The following is a 14,621-nucleotide window of genomic DNA, read 5'->3' as shown; positions in this document are numbered from 1 at the left end:
AGATTATTTATGATGATTCCTCCACATGCTCACCACCAATAGTAGTCAGTATCAGCAGCCACCAAAGCAACACATTAACCTGGCAGCGAAAGAGTCTAATAGGCCTAACTTTTTGTACTATCCAAAAGATGTCTCCATTTTTCAATGTGTGTACATCAGGAAGACCTGCAAAATTCTCAAGGACCCCACAGAACTTAGATGTCCTGTGGAGTTTGTGTTTTTTTTAAATTCCTGTCAAATAAGAGATTGCAATGATTTTATAGTGCTGTATGTGTAATTCATCTTATGCATATTCATTTATTATCTCCAAGCATCACTTTAAAAACTCCAGAGTAACAAGTATGATCTCAGAGACACACACACACACCATGACTAAAGGCTGTGTTTTTTTGATTAAATTTCCCTTCAGCAGTAGATATGTGGAAGTACAGTAAAAGTTGCCCTTTCTGTTCTTCAATCTAGCTCTCATTTCAGACCGAGTTCTCAAAGTACAGACTGTTCCCTTGTGTTGCTACAGATTGTTGTTGATTTGGACTGTTACGTCAGTTTCTTTCTTTTTATCAATATAGTTACCCAATGGAAACAGAAAAGTCAACAGCGTCATTGAAAACTACGCCTAATGTATGTGCTGTTTCCTGCTCTGGTAAGTGTTCTCCTTCTCCTCCGTAATACTCTACTGTATATCTATCTAAAGCTAATTGGCAGCCCACATCCCTGGTTAGGCTTTTAAATCAGGCAAACAACTAAACAAATGTATGCTCACTATTTCCTTTCATCTGATCTGATTTCAAATTTACAGGATAAAATCCTCCAACAGCTGGTTTCACTGATCTTTTTCTCTCTGGTTTAACCACGTTCATATGTTGCTGTAAGTCTCAGGAGAAGATTACGATTTGGGAGGCTTCAAATTGGCATTTAAGAGTTAATCACAGCAGCATTTGCTAACAATAGATGTCCTTCTTTGTATTATTGGATATGAAGTTGTATTGACATTATTGTTTTTATGAATATATTTATAATTGATATGGATGATGTTGTGTGCCTATACAGGCACATGTGATTAAATTACTGGTCTATTCTTCTCATGATGACCAGTCAATCAGTTGATTTTATAGGAAAGACACCTTACTCATTTTATATAATGCACTACGTCTCTCTTACAGGGAAAAGTCACAACTGTCCAGAGCTGAGGATTGTGTTGATAGGTGGAAGAGAATTAGGCGGCAAAGCCAGTGATAAGAGTGTGATTGGCAACATCATACTGGGTAAAAGAGTTTTTGAGACCAACAGAAGAACTGCTGAGAGTGTTGTGAGGCAGCAGGAGGTACGTGGCAGACATGTCACTGTGGTTGATACTCCAGGCTGGTGGTGGCGCTATCCACTACAAAATACCCCAGAGCTGGATGAGATAGAAATCGAGAACAGTGTCCATCTGTGCCCCCCAGGGCCTCATGCTTTTCTTCTAGTCATTCCTGTTGGTTTAGTATTTCCTTGGATCTTCAAATCATCACTAGAAGAGCACCTGCAACTTTTCCACAAAGGGGTGTTAAATCACACCATGGTGCTGTTTAGTGTAGATGCTCCATGTACTGATAAAGGTTTAGAAGATGAAATCAGTATGTGGCCAGCACTTCAATGGATTCTTGAACAGTGTGGAAACCGAACACATGTTCTCGATATCAGTAACAGACGGAATAGTCCTCAAGTCATAGTGCTTTTCAATAAAATAGAGGCAATGGTTGCAGAAAACAGTGGTAATCGCTATTCTGTTGATAGTGCTGTTGTAGTGCACACAATTGTTCTGTTCACTAGAGGTGACTGGCTGGGAGTGAAGACTGTGGAAGAGCGTATAGAGAGTGAGGAAGGTCTGCAGTGGCTAGTGGAAAAGTGTGGGAACAGGTATCACGTCTTTGACAACATGAACCACAGTGATGAGAAGCAGGTGACTGAGCTCCTGGAGAAGATTGAAGAGATGTGGGCAGGAAACAAAGATCCTCATTATGAAGTCGGCCTGGGCCCTGCAGAACAGATGGAGGCAAGGAAAGAGGCTGGAGACAAGATGGCTGAAATTATTAGGCAGACGACTCAAAGACAATCAAGAGTACTAAGAGAGTTGTTTAGAGGTAATCAAGAAATTACCATGTATAATTCCTTCAGTTATTATTATTGTTTCATGATCAAAACATGTCTCCAAAAACATTGGTTTAGTAAGAAATCTTGTATTTTTTTCCAGGAGAGATGCAGTCACTCACTGAAGGTGAAGGTTGTATTTGTTGGCAAGAAAGAGTCAGGGAAGAGTATGGCAAGAAACAGAATCCTTTTTGAAGAGTTGTTTGACACTGCTTGGATGAAGAAGGTAACCCAATATATGGCCTAAACTGAAACAGAAAGCTGAAAATAATATGGGAACAGGGTTTCTGGGAACAAGCTTTGATTTGTTAAGTCTGCTATGATTATAAGCATGAACATAGATATAATTTTTGTTTTGCTTTGTTACCTCTGTGTAGGAATTCCAAGATCAGAGATGGAGCGCAATGTCTGCAAAGCACCAACAGCGAAATCGGTGGAGTAGATATCACAGTCGTTGAGGCACCAGGCTGGTTTACCAACACGATGACACCTGACTGGCTCAGAGGTGAAGTTCTATGCAGTATCATACATTTCTCTCGGTTATTCCCCTTTCCAAGGCATTTACAGAGAAAGACCACAAAGCAGTAGTAGATCTTTTGACGCCATTCGGTGAGAGAGTCTGGAGACACTGTATGGTGCTGTTCACTTGGGGAGACTGGCTCACAGACAGATCCATTGAGGAGCACATTGTCAGAGAAGGCAAGGCCCTCCAGTGGCTTGTGGAAAAGTGTCAGAACAGATACCATGTTCTCAACTGCAATCGTTTTGGAGATGGTTTTTTGGTCATAAAGCTGTTCCAGAAAATTATTGACATGGTAACACGAAACAAGGGCCACTACTTTACCACTGAAGACAAGTTGGGAAACAACGGATACCAGTGCTATCAAGGCAAGCAAGACAAGCTATGCTGACAGAAGAGGAGTGGAACAGGAGGGAGCAGGAGCTGATAGACCATATGCTGAAAGCTGTAGCACAAGATCCCAAGGAACCAATGCCACCACCTGTGAGGATGACGGCTAGCATTGATGAAGCCTTCATTCCAACCAGTGAGTTTGATATTATATATTATTATACTCAGATATATGCATTGCTATTATGAATTACACCATTCAACTTTTCTCTTTTTTTCAGTGAGCGGAGGTGCTCCCTCAGAGGTTGGAAGCACATTTTGGAGTCAAAAAGCACGTGCTAGGGTGTCTGAATGGCTGACTGTTAGAGTTGGGAGCTCTGAAATTACCTTGGGGGTTGGCAGCATGAGTGCCTCAGCCAGTTATGTGGAGAGGTTGGATGTGAGCCCTCTGCCAGATGACAGTCATCAACCAATGACACAGTTCTCAGAAAAAGACAAAATCATGTTAGACATCGTTCACCATCCTAGGGTCTCCACAGACATTGTGGGAACCCAACGCAGACACTCTTGTTAAGCACAACAAATGTAGCACCAAAACAAAAAGAAACATAGTGGAACAAAAACTGACTGGTGACAGTGATGGAAATGAAACGCTTGCAAAAATGCCAACAGGAAAAAGCCACTGGACTGGACTGGATGGCTCCATATCTACTGGGAGTAGTTTTTGATGGCAGATAGTTTTCTGGTGTTTTAGCAAGCATAAATATTGTTTATGGTTTCTTCTACTGTCATTATAAACTGTTATAATCTGTACATTAATAATTGACATGTTAAGGAAGAAAACAACTGAGCAGTGGTAATGACTTACATAAACACAGAGATCAATGAAGCAAACAAATGTTCAGGTTTACACTTTACAGGCTTGAAAAGCGTACTGAATACTGAAGAGGTAGTGATCATAGTCTTACAATAATGTTAACCTAACAATCATAACTGTATAGAACACATTTTAGTCATATAAAGGATATGGAAAATAATTATGGAAATGCCAACATGATTAGTTCCAGTAATGTTGTATGAGTATCACAAATTGAAATGCAGTATTGACTAATGCAATGACTAATAATAACATAACATGTTCTCTTAACTGAATACTTCATAAATATCAAGAGACTGTATTTACACTGTCTGGGGTAGTCTGTTATTTCACCAGTGATGGAGTTGTGCAGAGAGGATCTCTCATAAATATGTTGGTGAGGCTCACTTATTATTAAACACGCCTCCTAGTGTCAAACTCTGCACATATTTCATTCTGCACAGTGAAGCTCAAACATTCAACTGTAAGAACAGGAAGAAAACATATTTTTGAGTGGAGGGGGACTTAAATTAATTTTCCCTATTAAAGTTAAAAATACATTGTCTGGTGTGATAAATTCAAACAGCAATAATCAAAGCAAATACTATTTGAATGTATCATGTTTCGCCGGTGGCAAGTGTTTTTGTTATTATTTCAAGGAGCTAAACTGGGACGCGTATGAACCTTCCCGGCCGCCGTCGTGTCTCCAGCGCTTTCCTTATCCTGTCAGTTTCTTGACTTTGCCCCCCTCTCTCGCGCAGCTCTTATCCCGGTTTTCTGCTCTGTGCTCGGGTCAACATGTCTGAGTACAACGCGGTACCTCCACCCGGCTCCGGGGCCCCTCTCGGCGGACAGGCAACTCTCGGGAACGGAGCAGGAGGCGTCAAGAAAGATGCATTTGCGGACGCGGTGCAGCGGGCCCGGCAGGTGAGATGTGACAGGAGCATGTCTGGAGGAAGGGCTAGCTAACTAGTTAGCTTGAGGGCTAGCATCGTTGGCACAGTCTGACACATAACACGGGGCTAAATATTTTGGATTCACCTGTTTTACCGAGTTAACGGTTTTTCAACAAATGCACAATTAAGCTAGTTACGCTGACATGTCATGTCTCTCCTTGTTGGCTAATATATACGTTACAAACCATTGACGACCGCAAAACCCACAGTGTAAACAACAATAAAACAACAAATTGGCTCTATTAATATTATCATTTAAATTCACTGGCCACCTCTAAGTTAATGAAGGAACGACATTAAATGTGTGACTATTAGCACTTGCAGAAGATGTTTAAACATATTGTTTTGGGTGATTTAAAAGTGACATGAAATACACACATGGTAGCAAAGCGCAGCCTTAAGGCCCGGAAAATAAAACATTTAAGATAACGCACCAGTGCATCAAGGTAGTGTAGTAGCTACTGTATCCAGTCTGGCATCATGATATCCACAGTATAATAGTGGATCTCTTGGGCCATCAAGATGGAGCTCTATTCATTGTTTAGCTTATAAATATGTTAATTTGTGCACACATTTCACTGGCAGAGTAGTATGGTCAGGGATTTTATAGTTTAATTGTCATGGTGACTTCTACTTGTGTGTTACAGATTGCAGCCAAGATCGGGGGCGATGCTGGTCCTCCCATGAACAACAACAACAATGCATCAGATGGCTTTCCGTTCACTCCACAGAAACGACAGCTAGAGGATGCAGGTAGAGATTACTACACTGTTTAAATGCACACTTGATTTTGGCACATGCAGTCCTCCTCACTTTCATTTGCTCACCTGACAGATGAGCCGGAGAGCAAGAAGCTGGCTGCACAGAGCGACTTGGATTCAGCCACAGCGTTGTGTGAGTTTCATCCCATTATGTTATGGTCTGTTTACTTCCTGCTGGGGATGTTTATAACCCACAGTTGACCTTTCCAGTTGTACAGTATTCCTGTTTCAGTAGTTTGCCCTTTTACCCTTGCCTGTCCACGCTTCCTGTGCTCTGTCTGTGTCACATTCTCATCTCACAGTCCATCAGTAATCCAAATCCTCTGCCTTGCTCTGTTTTCTCACTCTCTCTTTCTTTCTGTTGCTGTCCCATCTCAGCTATTGGCGCACAGCTAGCTGCTCTTGCACATCAAAGGTGAGATTTTTCACTTGATTGTGTGTTGTGTAGAAGTATAGGGTCTTTTGTAGCAAATACGCAATTAGAAAGTTGTGTGACATGTTGCTGCCTTTTTGTCATCCTTGCTTGCTGGTGATGCCAGGCCCGCCTCTTCCACAGAGGAGTACAGTGTTCCAGACAGCATGGTGGGACTCAGTGAGTGCAGACCAAATCTTTTTTTAGCACATATTGATGCCACAGTGATCCCTTTCTGTGATAAAAGACACACATAAATGCCACTGCTGCAAATGTGACCCACCAGCAACGCACAACTTTTTCTGTCTTTGTCTGCAGTTATTGGCCGCGGAGGTGAACAGATCAATAAGATACAACAGGAATCAGGTTGCAAGGTGCAGATAGCTCCAGGTACTGTCTGTTATTTTTAAAATTATAGTTTGCAATGTTATTTTCCTTTTGCTGTTGAGGTGCGTTACACATGTACTCTGTCTGTGTCCAGACAGCGGAGGCCTTCCAGATAGAAGCGTCTCTCTCACAGGTTCACCCGAGTCCATACAGTAAGTTTCAGACTTGATGCAAACAGGCGCACTGTTATTTTATGTGAAAGCATCAGAAATGGTCACTAATGATGAAGCAGGTTGAACTGTGTCAAATACCAAAACTATGAAAAAATGTTTGTTGCCTAATCAAAAAACATATAATTCACTTTGTTGGAAGCCCCATTCAATTATGCCATTTCTAGATCTGTAATGACTTATTGCTTAATTTCATAAGTACTACATGACATAATATTAGGTCAGTGTCCTTTGCCATTATATTAGCTGTGAATCCACATGTTGACATGATTTCATATAAAATGGATATTGAGTAACTGGTCAGCTCTTCCCCGACTAGGAAAGCCAAGATGCTTTTGGATGAGATAGTGTCACGAGGGAGGGGTACACCCCCATCTTCTTATCATGAGTCCACCAACGGGCAGAACGGCGCGGTTCATGAGATGATGATTCCAGCTGGCAAGGCAGGACTTGTCATTGGCAAAGGAGGAGAGACTATCAAACAGCTACAGGTATCTGTCACTTTATAAACTATAACTATCTTGACGGCTTGTTTCCAGAGATAGGTGGGACAGTTTTACTGAAAAAGCACTTTGAAATGCACCAACCCTCTGATTGATTGAGCTGTTTTTACAGACTGACAATTTTGCAATGTAGTATCTTTACTGTTTTATATGTGAAAAAGTTTCATAAAATGTTTTTTTTTTTTCTCCAGTGGTACCTAACCGTAATATTTAATTGTGTGATATTGCAGGAGCGAGCAGGGGTGAAGATGATCCTGATCCAGGATGCCTCTCAGGGACCCAACGTTGACAAGCCACTGCGTATTATTGGAGATCCATACAAAGTCCAGGTAAAAAAATTAAATCAGCTCATCCAGTTAAAAAATGTGCGGTGCTGTGTTGCCACCTACTGTAATCATTGTGTCTTTCCTTTCAGAAAGCCCAGGAAATGGTGCAGGAGATTTTGAGAGAGAGAGACCATGGGGGTTATAGTGAAAGAAATGACTACGGCTCTCGCATGGGAGGAGGCATGGATGTAAGTTTGTGTTTAGGAGAAAGATTAAGAATGGGATCAGGGGACTTTGAACCAAATCCAAACACATAAAAAGTAGAGCAAACATCTGGAACCATCTGTTTTCCAATCAGATCGCGGTACCACGACACTCGGTCGGTGTGGTCATTGGGCGCAACGGAGAGATGATCAAGAAAATCCAGAATGATGCAGGAGTTCGGATACAGTTCAAACAAGGTAGAACCCTCTCATGACTTTATACTAGTTGCATTTACAGATATTTCACATGTTTTGATGCAACATCTTGCATTGTCTTTACATGCAGGTTCATGTACAGGTACATGCAAGTGTGAAGACAACTTGCAAATTTGATGTTTGATGCCACTAATTGACACAGTGAACCAATTTAAAAAATAATCTTAAATAACACTTGATCCTGATTGAAGATGGGGCCTCATTGTCCGTCTTTCATACCCTCAACATCTTTTGTTGTGAAGGTTGGTCAGAGCTCATAAACCAGACACCAGAGCAATGACCTTGTTATCCGTTAAAAAAAAAAAAAAATTGTTTGCACAAGCTACAGAGTTGGTGTTGATTCTCAGTGGGCCCAGCACTACAAGTGAACCTTTCATTCAGTAATCAGTGTTAATATCAAAAACATTCCTTAATGCAATTTAAATCTTTCTCTCAGATGATGGGACTGGTCCAGATAAGATTGCCCACATCAGCGGACCCCCTGACCGCTGCGAACATGCAGCACAGATCATAAATGACCTGCTGCAGAGCATTAGGGTCAGGGAGGAGGGACAGGGGGTATGGATCACTCTCACACACACACACGAATGAACTGTCACACTCCGAAGCATGCTTTTAGCCACTCATAATCTAATACACACATTCCCTAAAATGTAGTAAAATATCATCTTAATCAGTTGTGGCTAATAATAAATGTATAGCAGCAGGCTTGAGGTAGTTTATTTATTTTTTGCTTTAGAGCTGCATAATGTTTGCATCAGTGGATCTAAACTCTTAAAAAATGCAATATCCTCCACTTAAGTCATAAAACCCTTTTTATTCAATATAAATATTTCTATGAAACACACTTACTATATAGAAATATGCTAAAGTCATCAGGCTCTCTCCATCATCCACAGGGCCCCCCAGGTCCTCCAGGAATACCTGCAGGCAACAGGGGCCGAGGTGGGGGACAAGGTGGTTGGGGGCCCCCCGGAGGGGAAATGACATTCTCTATTCCTGCCCACAAATGTGGGCTTGTGATTGGTCGGGGAGGAGAGAACGTCAAGTCCATCAACCAGCAGACAGGAGCCTTTGTGGAAATCTCACGGCAGCCGCCCCCCAACGGAGACCCCAACTTCAAGCTGTTTATCATTCGTGGCTCACCGCAGCAGATTGACCACGCCAAGCAGCTGATTGAAGAGAAGATTGAGGTATTTTTGGTTTTAGTTACTGAACATGAAGGCAAACTGATAAGCAGCAGCTAGAGGCCTAACCTGAACGAGAATTATCATATCTCAGTTGGTTTTCTTAACTTTGTTTAATTTCTTCTATGCTGAATGAGATTATTTTACAAATACCGCTAAATTTTAATTATTTTGTGTGTTCCAGGGTCCTCTGTGTCCTGTGGGCCCAGGGCCAGGTGGACCAGGTCCTGCTGGTCCAATGGGTCCCTACAACCCCAACCCATACAACCCTGGGCCACCTGGGGCCCCTGGGCCACCACAGTGAGTAGCTACAAACAGTGAGCAACTACACAGAAAGTACTGCAAGAGCTGTCTTTGTCACTTTACTTCATTTACAAACATATAAGCAGACCTGAAGAACATTTAAGATCTTATTTCTCATCATGTCAGGGTGATAATACTGAGAGGGGTTTGACACTATAACATTTTTCTCCACAGTGGTGGTCCTCCAGGTCCTCACCAGTATACTCCTCAGGGTTGGAGCAACACCTACCAGCAGTGGCAGCCGCAGGCACCCCACGATCCCAGTGAGTCACCTTTGACTTCACTGCCTCTGCTGGTTTTCAGGGGTTAATGATGTTGAATCGTGTTTATTTCAGCTCATTTCAGCATGTCGGCCCTCTTTATATACACATCAATACTACTTAACTACAATCTATATGTTTTACTGTATCCCAGTCATGTCAAATGAGTGATGACTTTTTTTTTCTAAATCTGGGATGGTCATCAGGAGTTCTGGTGGAAATTTTGTGATGAGATGCACTGTCTTTACCATAAGCATCTCTGGCTAACCGTGTCTCTGTTTCCCCCCCTGGTCTCCAAGCCCGGTCTCCAGGCCAGTAGCAGGGGCTCACCCTCACCCTATGAGGACCTCACCCCCTCCACCCTGCATCTTTTCTAGGCAAGGCAGCAGCCAATGACCCCAACGCAGCGTGGGCGGCCTACTATGCTCAGTACTACCAGCAGCCGTCGGGGGCTGTGCCAGCCCAGTACCCCTCAAACCCAGGTGGAGGTGCCCAAACTGCAGGCGACCAGACCCAGCCCGCACAGACACCGGGGGGCCAGCCAGACTACACCAAGGCCTGGGAGGAGTACTACAAGAAGATGGGTGAGGCTGTCTACAGCTTTCCCGAGCACATTTTTATCTTAGTGCTGAATTGATTAGCTTTAATCAGTCGGATCAACAGAAAAATCAACTTTAATGACAGGTGGTTTGCTTTTAGTTATTTATAAAGTATAATTTATAAAGTAAAACCTAAAAACATACAACATCATTGTAAGGATTAACTTTTTCTCTATTTCATAGCATTGTAAATTGAATATCTTTAGACTTTTGGATTGTTGTTGGACTAAATTAATTAATAATCTCCATTAATAATGAAAATAGTTGTTAGTTAAAAGCCAAAAATCTTATAGTACTTGATCAAAGACAGAAAAAATATCAAAACCATAATTCTATCTGATAAGTTTGATCAATAATAATTGATTATTACATATTTTATTTACATATTATTTTTGTAATTTCTGATGTTTTATTTAGGGAAATGATTCAGCATCCCTAGTGTCTCAATCTCTCCACCCACAAACTGATTTGTATAATTTGCACAATGAAGGGAGGTCGATGTTTTGCGCAGAAAAGAAAGAAATATCTTGTGTAAAGAAAAGAAAATTGAATAAATGACATGCAGCAACAGGTTGAGGTACAGCTTGTCAGTTTTAGTTCTGCATCCTAAAGACATCTTTGTGGTGAGCTGGGCCATGTCTCTCTTGTCGCCCCCCCCCCCCCCCCCCCAGCTCAAGCAGGTGGCTCCGCTCCGGGGACAGCAGCTGCAGCTCCAGGAGCAGCAGGGGGAGCAGCACCCGCATCAGGAGGCCAGCCGGACTACAGCGCAGCCTGGGCAGAGTACTACAGACAGCAGGCTGCGTACTACGGACAGACAGGACAGGCCTCCGGTCAGCCAGCCACTCCCCAGCAAGGACAGGTTGGTATAGAAACAAAAACGGTTTCATTGTGGGCTAGAAAACACTTCCTGTTTCGTGTGCTGTAGTAAGTCCAGTTCCCTTTAGTGGTTTTCACACAAAGCCTGTGCTTTGTTTCAACATCTTTATTTCAGGCGCAATGAAAGTTCATGGCAGAAGTTCTCTGATGCCTGAGAGAGTTGGGATGATGAAGAGGACCTTGAACTTAAGGCCAGGATCTAGCCTATTAAGTTTTATTTTTTTATTTTTTATTTGTTGTGAGGGGAAGCGAAACCCTTCCTCGCCACCAAACATGACCTGGATACTTTTTAATAAAAAAAAATGTTAACTGAACAAACGTTCTAGTGCTTTGCTGCTGAGGGGAGGGAGAAGACTGATCATCTCGTCATGACAGGTGCACAATTTTTGCAAAGCTTCTCAATGCCTCTACGTAAATATGCTGTTACGAACATGGAAGCCTGCAAATGCTTACTTCATTGTGGAGGAGACTGAGTTGCCAGTACATCTATCTCGTCTGCCTTTTATTAACTTCTTAAGATTTCTAAGTCCCATTTTTTTTTTTTTTTTTTTTTAAAGCACTTGCCTTCATATTGCAGTGTTAAACTGAATTACGCAAAGCTGTTAGAACTATAGTCATATGTATCTGGAACAGGCAATTAATCAGAGAAATCATTTTTAAAGCTCATTTGATTTGCTCAGTCTTTTGATTTCTTTTTTTAAAATTAAAGTGTCACATTACCTCTGCTGAGGCTTGCATGGTGTTTAGCTGTTTCAACATTTGGATGGTTTTTCTTTTTGTTTATTAATGCGTTCACCAGTACAGTACTTTGTATGAGTGAGCCAGTTTTATAGTGTACTAATGGAATTATATAATGTTGATTTATGCATGTGGGATAATTGTTGAAAGCTGCTAGAGGTAGATTTTTAAAACACTTACAAGTAAGGCATCTAACAAAGAGCGGGGTAGCCCTTCATCTTCAGTCGGCCTTCTATTGGAGATATGAAAGTTGTAATGATGACACGTGGCAGGGATTAAGATGCAAAGCCATGAGCTGTTTTAGGGATTCAAAAGTTTATGTTAAGATATTTCATCAGGGGAGGCCATGAAAGGTTTTACACTTCATCCTGGTGTCCTCGGAGGTTGAAGGAAAAATTATTTTCTTTGTTTATTAGCCATAGGCTCCAGGATGTATGCGCCTTATACCAGGTTAGGCATCGTTGTCTTGGCCCTGCCATAAATCCCCATGTGTGAGGATCACTACATAAAGATTGTTGAGACTGCTATCTATCTCTGTGTTCATCTCTGGGGTTGCAATGTCTACCACTTTGTTAATGTAATACGTTTGGTTTATGCTGCCACGATTTCAGACTTTTCTCCTTCCCTCAGTTTATTTTTGCTTTTTTGCACACATCTATACTCCAAGCTCTTGCCTCTTTAAATGTCCATTCTGGAGACCAGAAATGGTTTTCAAATTCGGCCAGCTTGGTGTGAACCTGCTCTTAGTTACACACATACTGCTAGTGGGCATTCACCTTAATGAGGCAACTGCATATGTAGTCTTTGTAACTGTCATGTAGGGACTTTAAGGTGGAGTCTTTTCTCATGTGGAGGTTTTGGTCATTTTGTTCCCCTGCAGCTCAGACAGGTGCAGGTTCTACCACAATGGGAACAGGCTTCCTGTCTCTGCCTGTACATGTCATGAAAGACACTACAGTTGTTCTATGTTGCAGTTGAACTATGCTGTGATTGTGTTTCATCTCAGATTTGCATGTTACTGCTTTTTACTTTTCACATCTTGGTTTACAGACGCCAACGGTCTGTCCACAGTCATTGTGTGCAAAAAAATTTAGTCTTCCAACGTGTCCCTCTTTATTATATATGTACATACATTCAGCAATATAAAGCTGTTGGTTTTGACTTACAGAGATGTATCAAGTATGATTCTTGTATTCTGAATGGCAGCTGTGAGCCTGCCTCTGGCAGCAGTGTTGATATTGTTAATAAATGACCACCAGCAGCAATACTGTGAATTAAAAAGGGGCAAGTGTCAATTACTTACAAATGTGTGTTGAATATTTTGTTGTGTTTCATATTCTTTTACAAACAGTATGAACATAAAACTAAAACAGCCTGTTGTCTCCAGACATAACAGAAGCACAGTTCAGAGAAATCACCACTAGATGTCAATAGTCTTCCACTGATTGATTGATAAATCAGACTGTGCTGCGAAGACAATACCGGGTTATTGACGTATACTGAAGCTGGTCCAGGTCTGAATGCTTGACTGCTACAGTGAGGGGATCTGGTGGCTCTGTTATGCTGTGGGGGGCATTTTGCTGGCATAATATGGGTCCACTTGTCCCCTTAGAGGAATGGGTGACTGCAAATCAATACAAAGTTGATCTGAGTGATCACCTTTATCCTTTTTATTGAAACATGTCTCATGATGGGAATGGTTTCTTCCAGGATGACTGCAGTGGAAATTTAAGATGAATTCACAGAGAGCGAGGTGTCTTTCAGAGTTTTATTGCAATATCCAAAGTACATATTTGTAAGTCCAGATCTCCAAATTTGCTAGGCTGAAGAGATACTGAATGAAGTTCGGTGTTGGTGTTTCCATATACAACCACATGCATCACAATCATCTCATATTCATCACCCTAACAGTTATTTGTAATTAATTCACTGTGCATTGTCATCCTGGAAGAAACCACTCCCATCAGGATAGAAATGTTTCATAACAGGATATGTTTTGCAGTGACCCTTCCCTCTAAAGGGACAAGTGGACCCAAACCATGCCAGCAAAATGTCCCCTACAGCATAACAGAGCCCCCAGATCCCCTCGCTGCAGGGGTCAAGCATTCAGACCTGAACCGGTTTTTCCTTTAATTTGTCCCCCGTCTGTATATATTAAAAAGAGTAACTGACATAACACTCAAAATCTCCAAACTTGTGAATCAAAAAAATCTGAGGAAGACTGTGTGAGTCCTGTTTGGTCTGGCGTGTCACAGTGTCTCAACACTTCAGACACGTGTTGTTTTTTTTCCTTTCAGTTTATCAGCCATCTGTGCATGTGTGCAGTCAAGCATTTAATCCTATACCTCAGAAACCTACTGTGCCACAATATCTCTAACAAACAAGTGCACTGCACCCATGACATGTAAAGCATGGCAGTACACCATGTACACCATGGCTTTATACTTGTCAGCAAAATCTACTTTGTATTTTTCAGAACTCTTGATGGTTTTGTAGTAACTTTCATGCCACATTTTGTTTTCCAGCTTGACTGCTGAAACTGAAAAAAACACATGCGAAGTGTTAAGTCTGCACAAGCATGCAGAAGTAAGACGTCATAAAATAGATTCACGGTATTTGTGGTTTCTGTTTCAGCAACTTACTTGGTACATTGCAGCAGAAGTGGTAATAGTGTCTGTGTGAAAAGTATGACCCCGGAAGTCACACTGTTTTTCTAAACAAAAAAAACAAAAAAACAAAACACTTAAAACGTAAGATCACGGATGCATGTCAGACAGCAAACCTGTGTATTAACCGCAAAGATTATAAATAATAATGTGTGAAATGACTGTTGAACTTTTACTGAACTTTCAGGGGGAAAAAAAAAAAACTACAAGAGGGAAAACAAG

General features: G+C 41.6%; 1 protein-coding gene and 1 pseudogene across 3 annotated transcripts; both read left to right on the top strand.

The window, feature by feature from the left end:
* Positions 1 to 446: 446 nt before the first annotated feature.
* LOC122967339 lies at positions 447 to 4,333 on the top strand (annotated as a pseudogene).
* A 197-nt stretch (positions 4,334 to 4,530) lies between these two features.
* LOC122967331 (far upstream element-binding protein 2-like) lies at positions 4,531 to 13,031 on the top strand. 3 transcript variants are annotated; one of them, XM_044331919.1, is made up of 18 exons: positions 4,531 to 4,763; positions 5,440 to 5,545; positions 5,627 to 5,686; positions 5,932 to 5,968; positions 6,093 to 6,145; positions 6,284 to 6,355; positions 6,447 to 6,504; positions 6,842 to 7,013; positions 7,256 to 7,354; positions 7,441 to 7,539; positions 7,650 to 7,752; positions 8,207 to 8,328; positions 8,670 to 8,963; positions 9,142 to 9,257; positions 9,435 to 9,523; positions 9,898 to 10,104; positions 10,791 to 10,978; positions 11,111 to 13,031. In XM_044331919.1, the coding sequence occupies exons 1-18, from the start codon at positions 4,635 to 4,637 to the stop codon at positions 11,117 to 11,119; spliced, it is 2,013 nt and encodes a 670-aa protein (XP_044187854.1). In that variant the 5' UTR covers positions 4,531 to 4,634; the 3' UTR covers positions 11,120 to 13,031. The 3 variants fall into 3 exon arrangements, with proteins under 3 accessions (XP_044187854.1, XP_044187856.1, XP_044187855.1); XM_044331921.1 differs by lacking the exons at positions 10,791 to 10,978; positions 11,111 to 13,031 and having other exon boundaries at positions 9,820 to 9,989; XM_044331920.1 differs by lacking the exons at positions 10,791 to 10,978; positions 11,111 to 13,031 and having other exon boundaries at positions 9,811 to 9,989.
* The last annotated feature ends 1,590 nt before the right edge of the window (positions 13,032 to 14,621 follow it).

Source organism: Thunnus albacares, chromosome 17 (genome assembly GCF_914725855.1).
Source record: "Thunnus albacares chromosome 17, fThuAlb1.1, whole genome shotgun sequence".
Taxonomy (NCBI): Eukaryota; Metazoa; Chordata; class Actinopteri; order Scombriformes; family Scombridae; genus Thunnus; species Thunnus albacares.
This window is presented reverse-complemented; position numbering and strand designations above follow the sequence as displayed.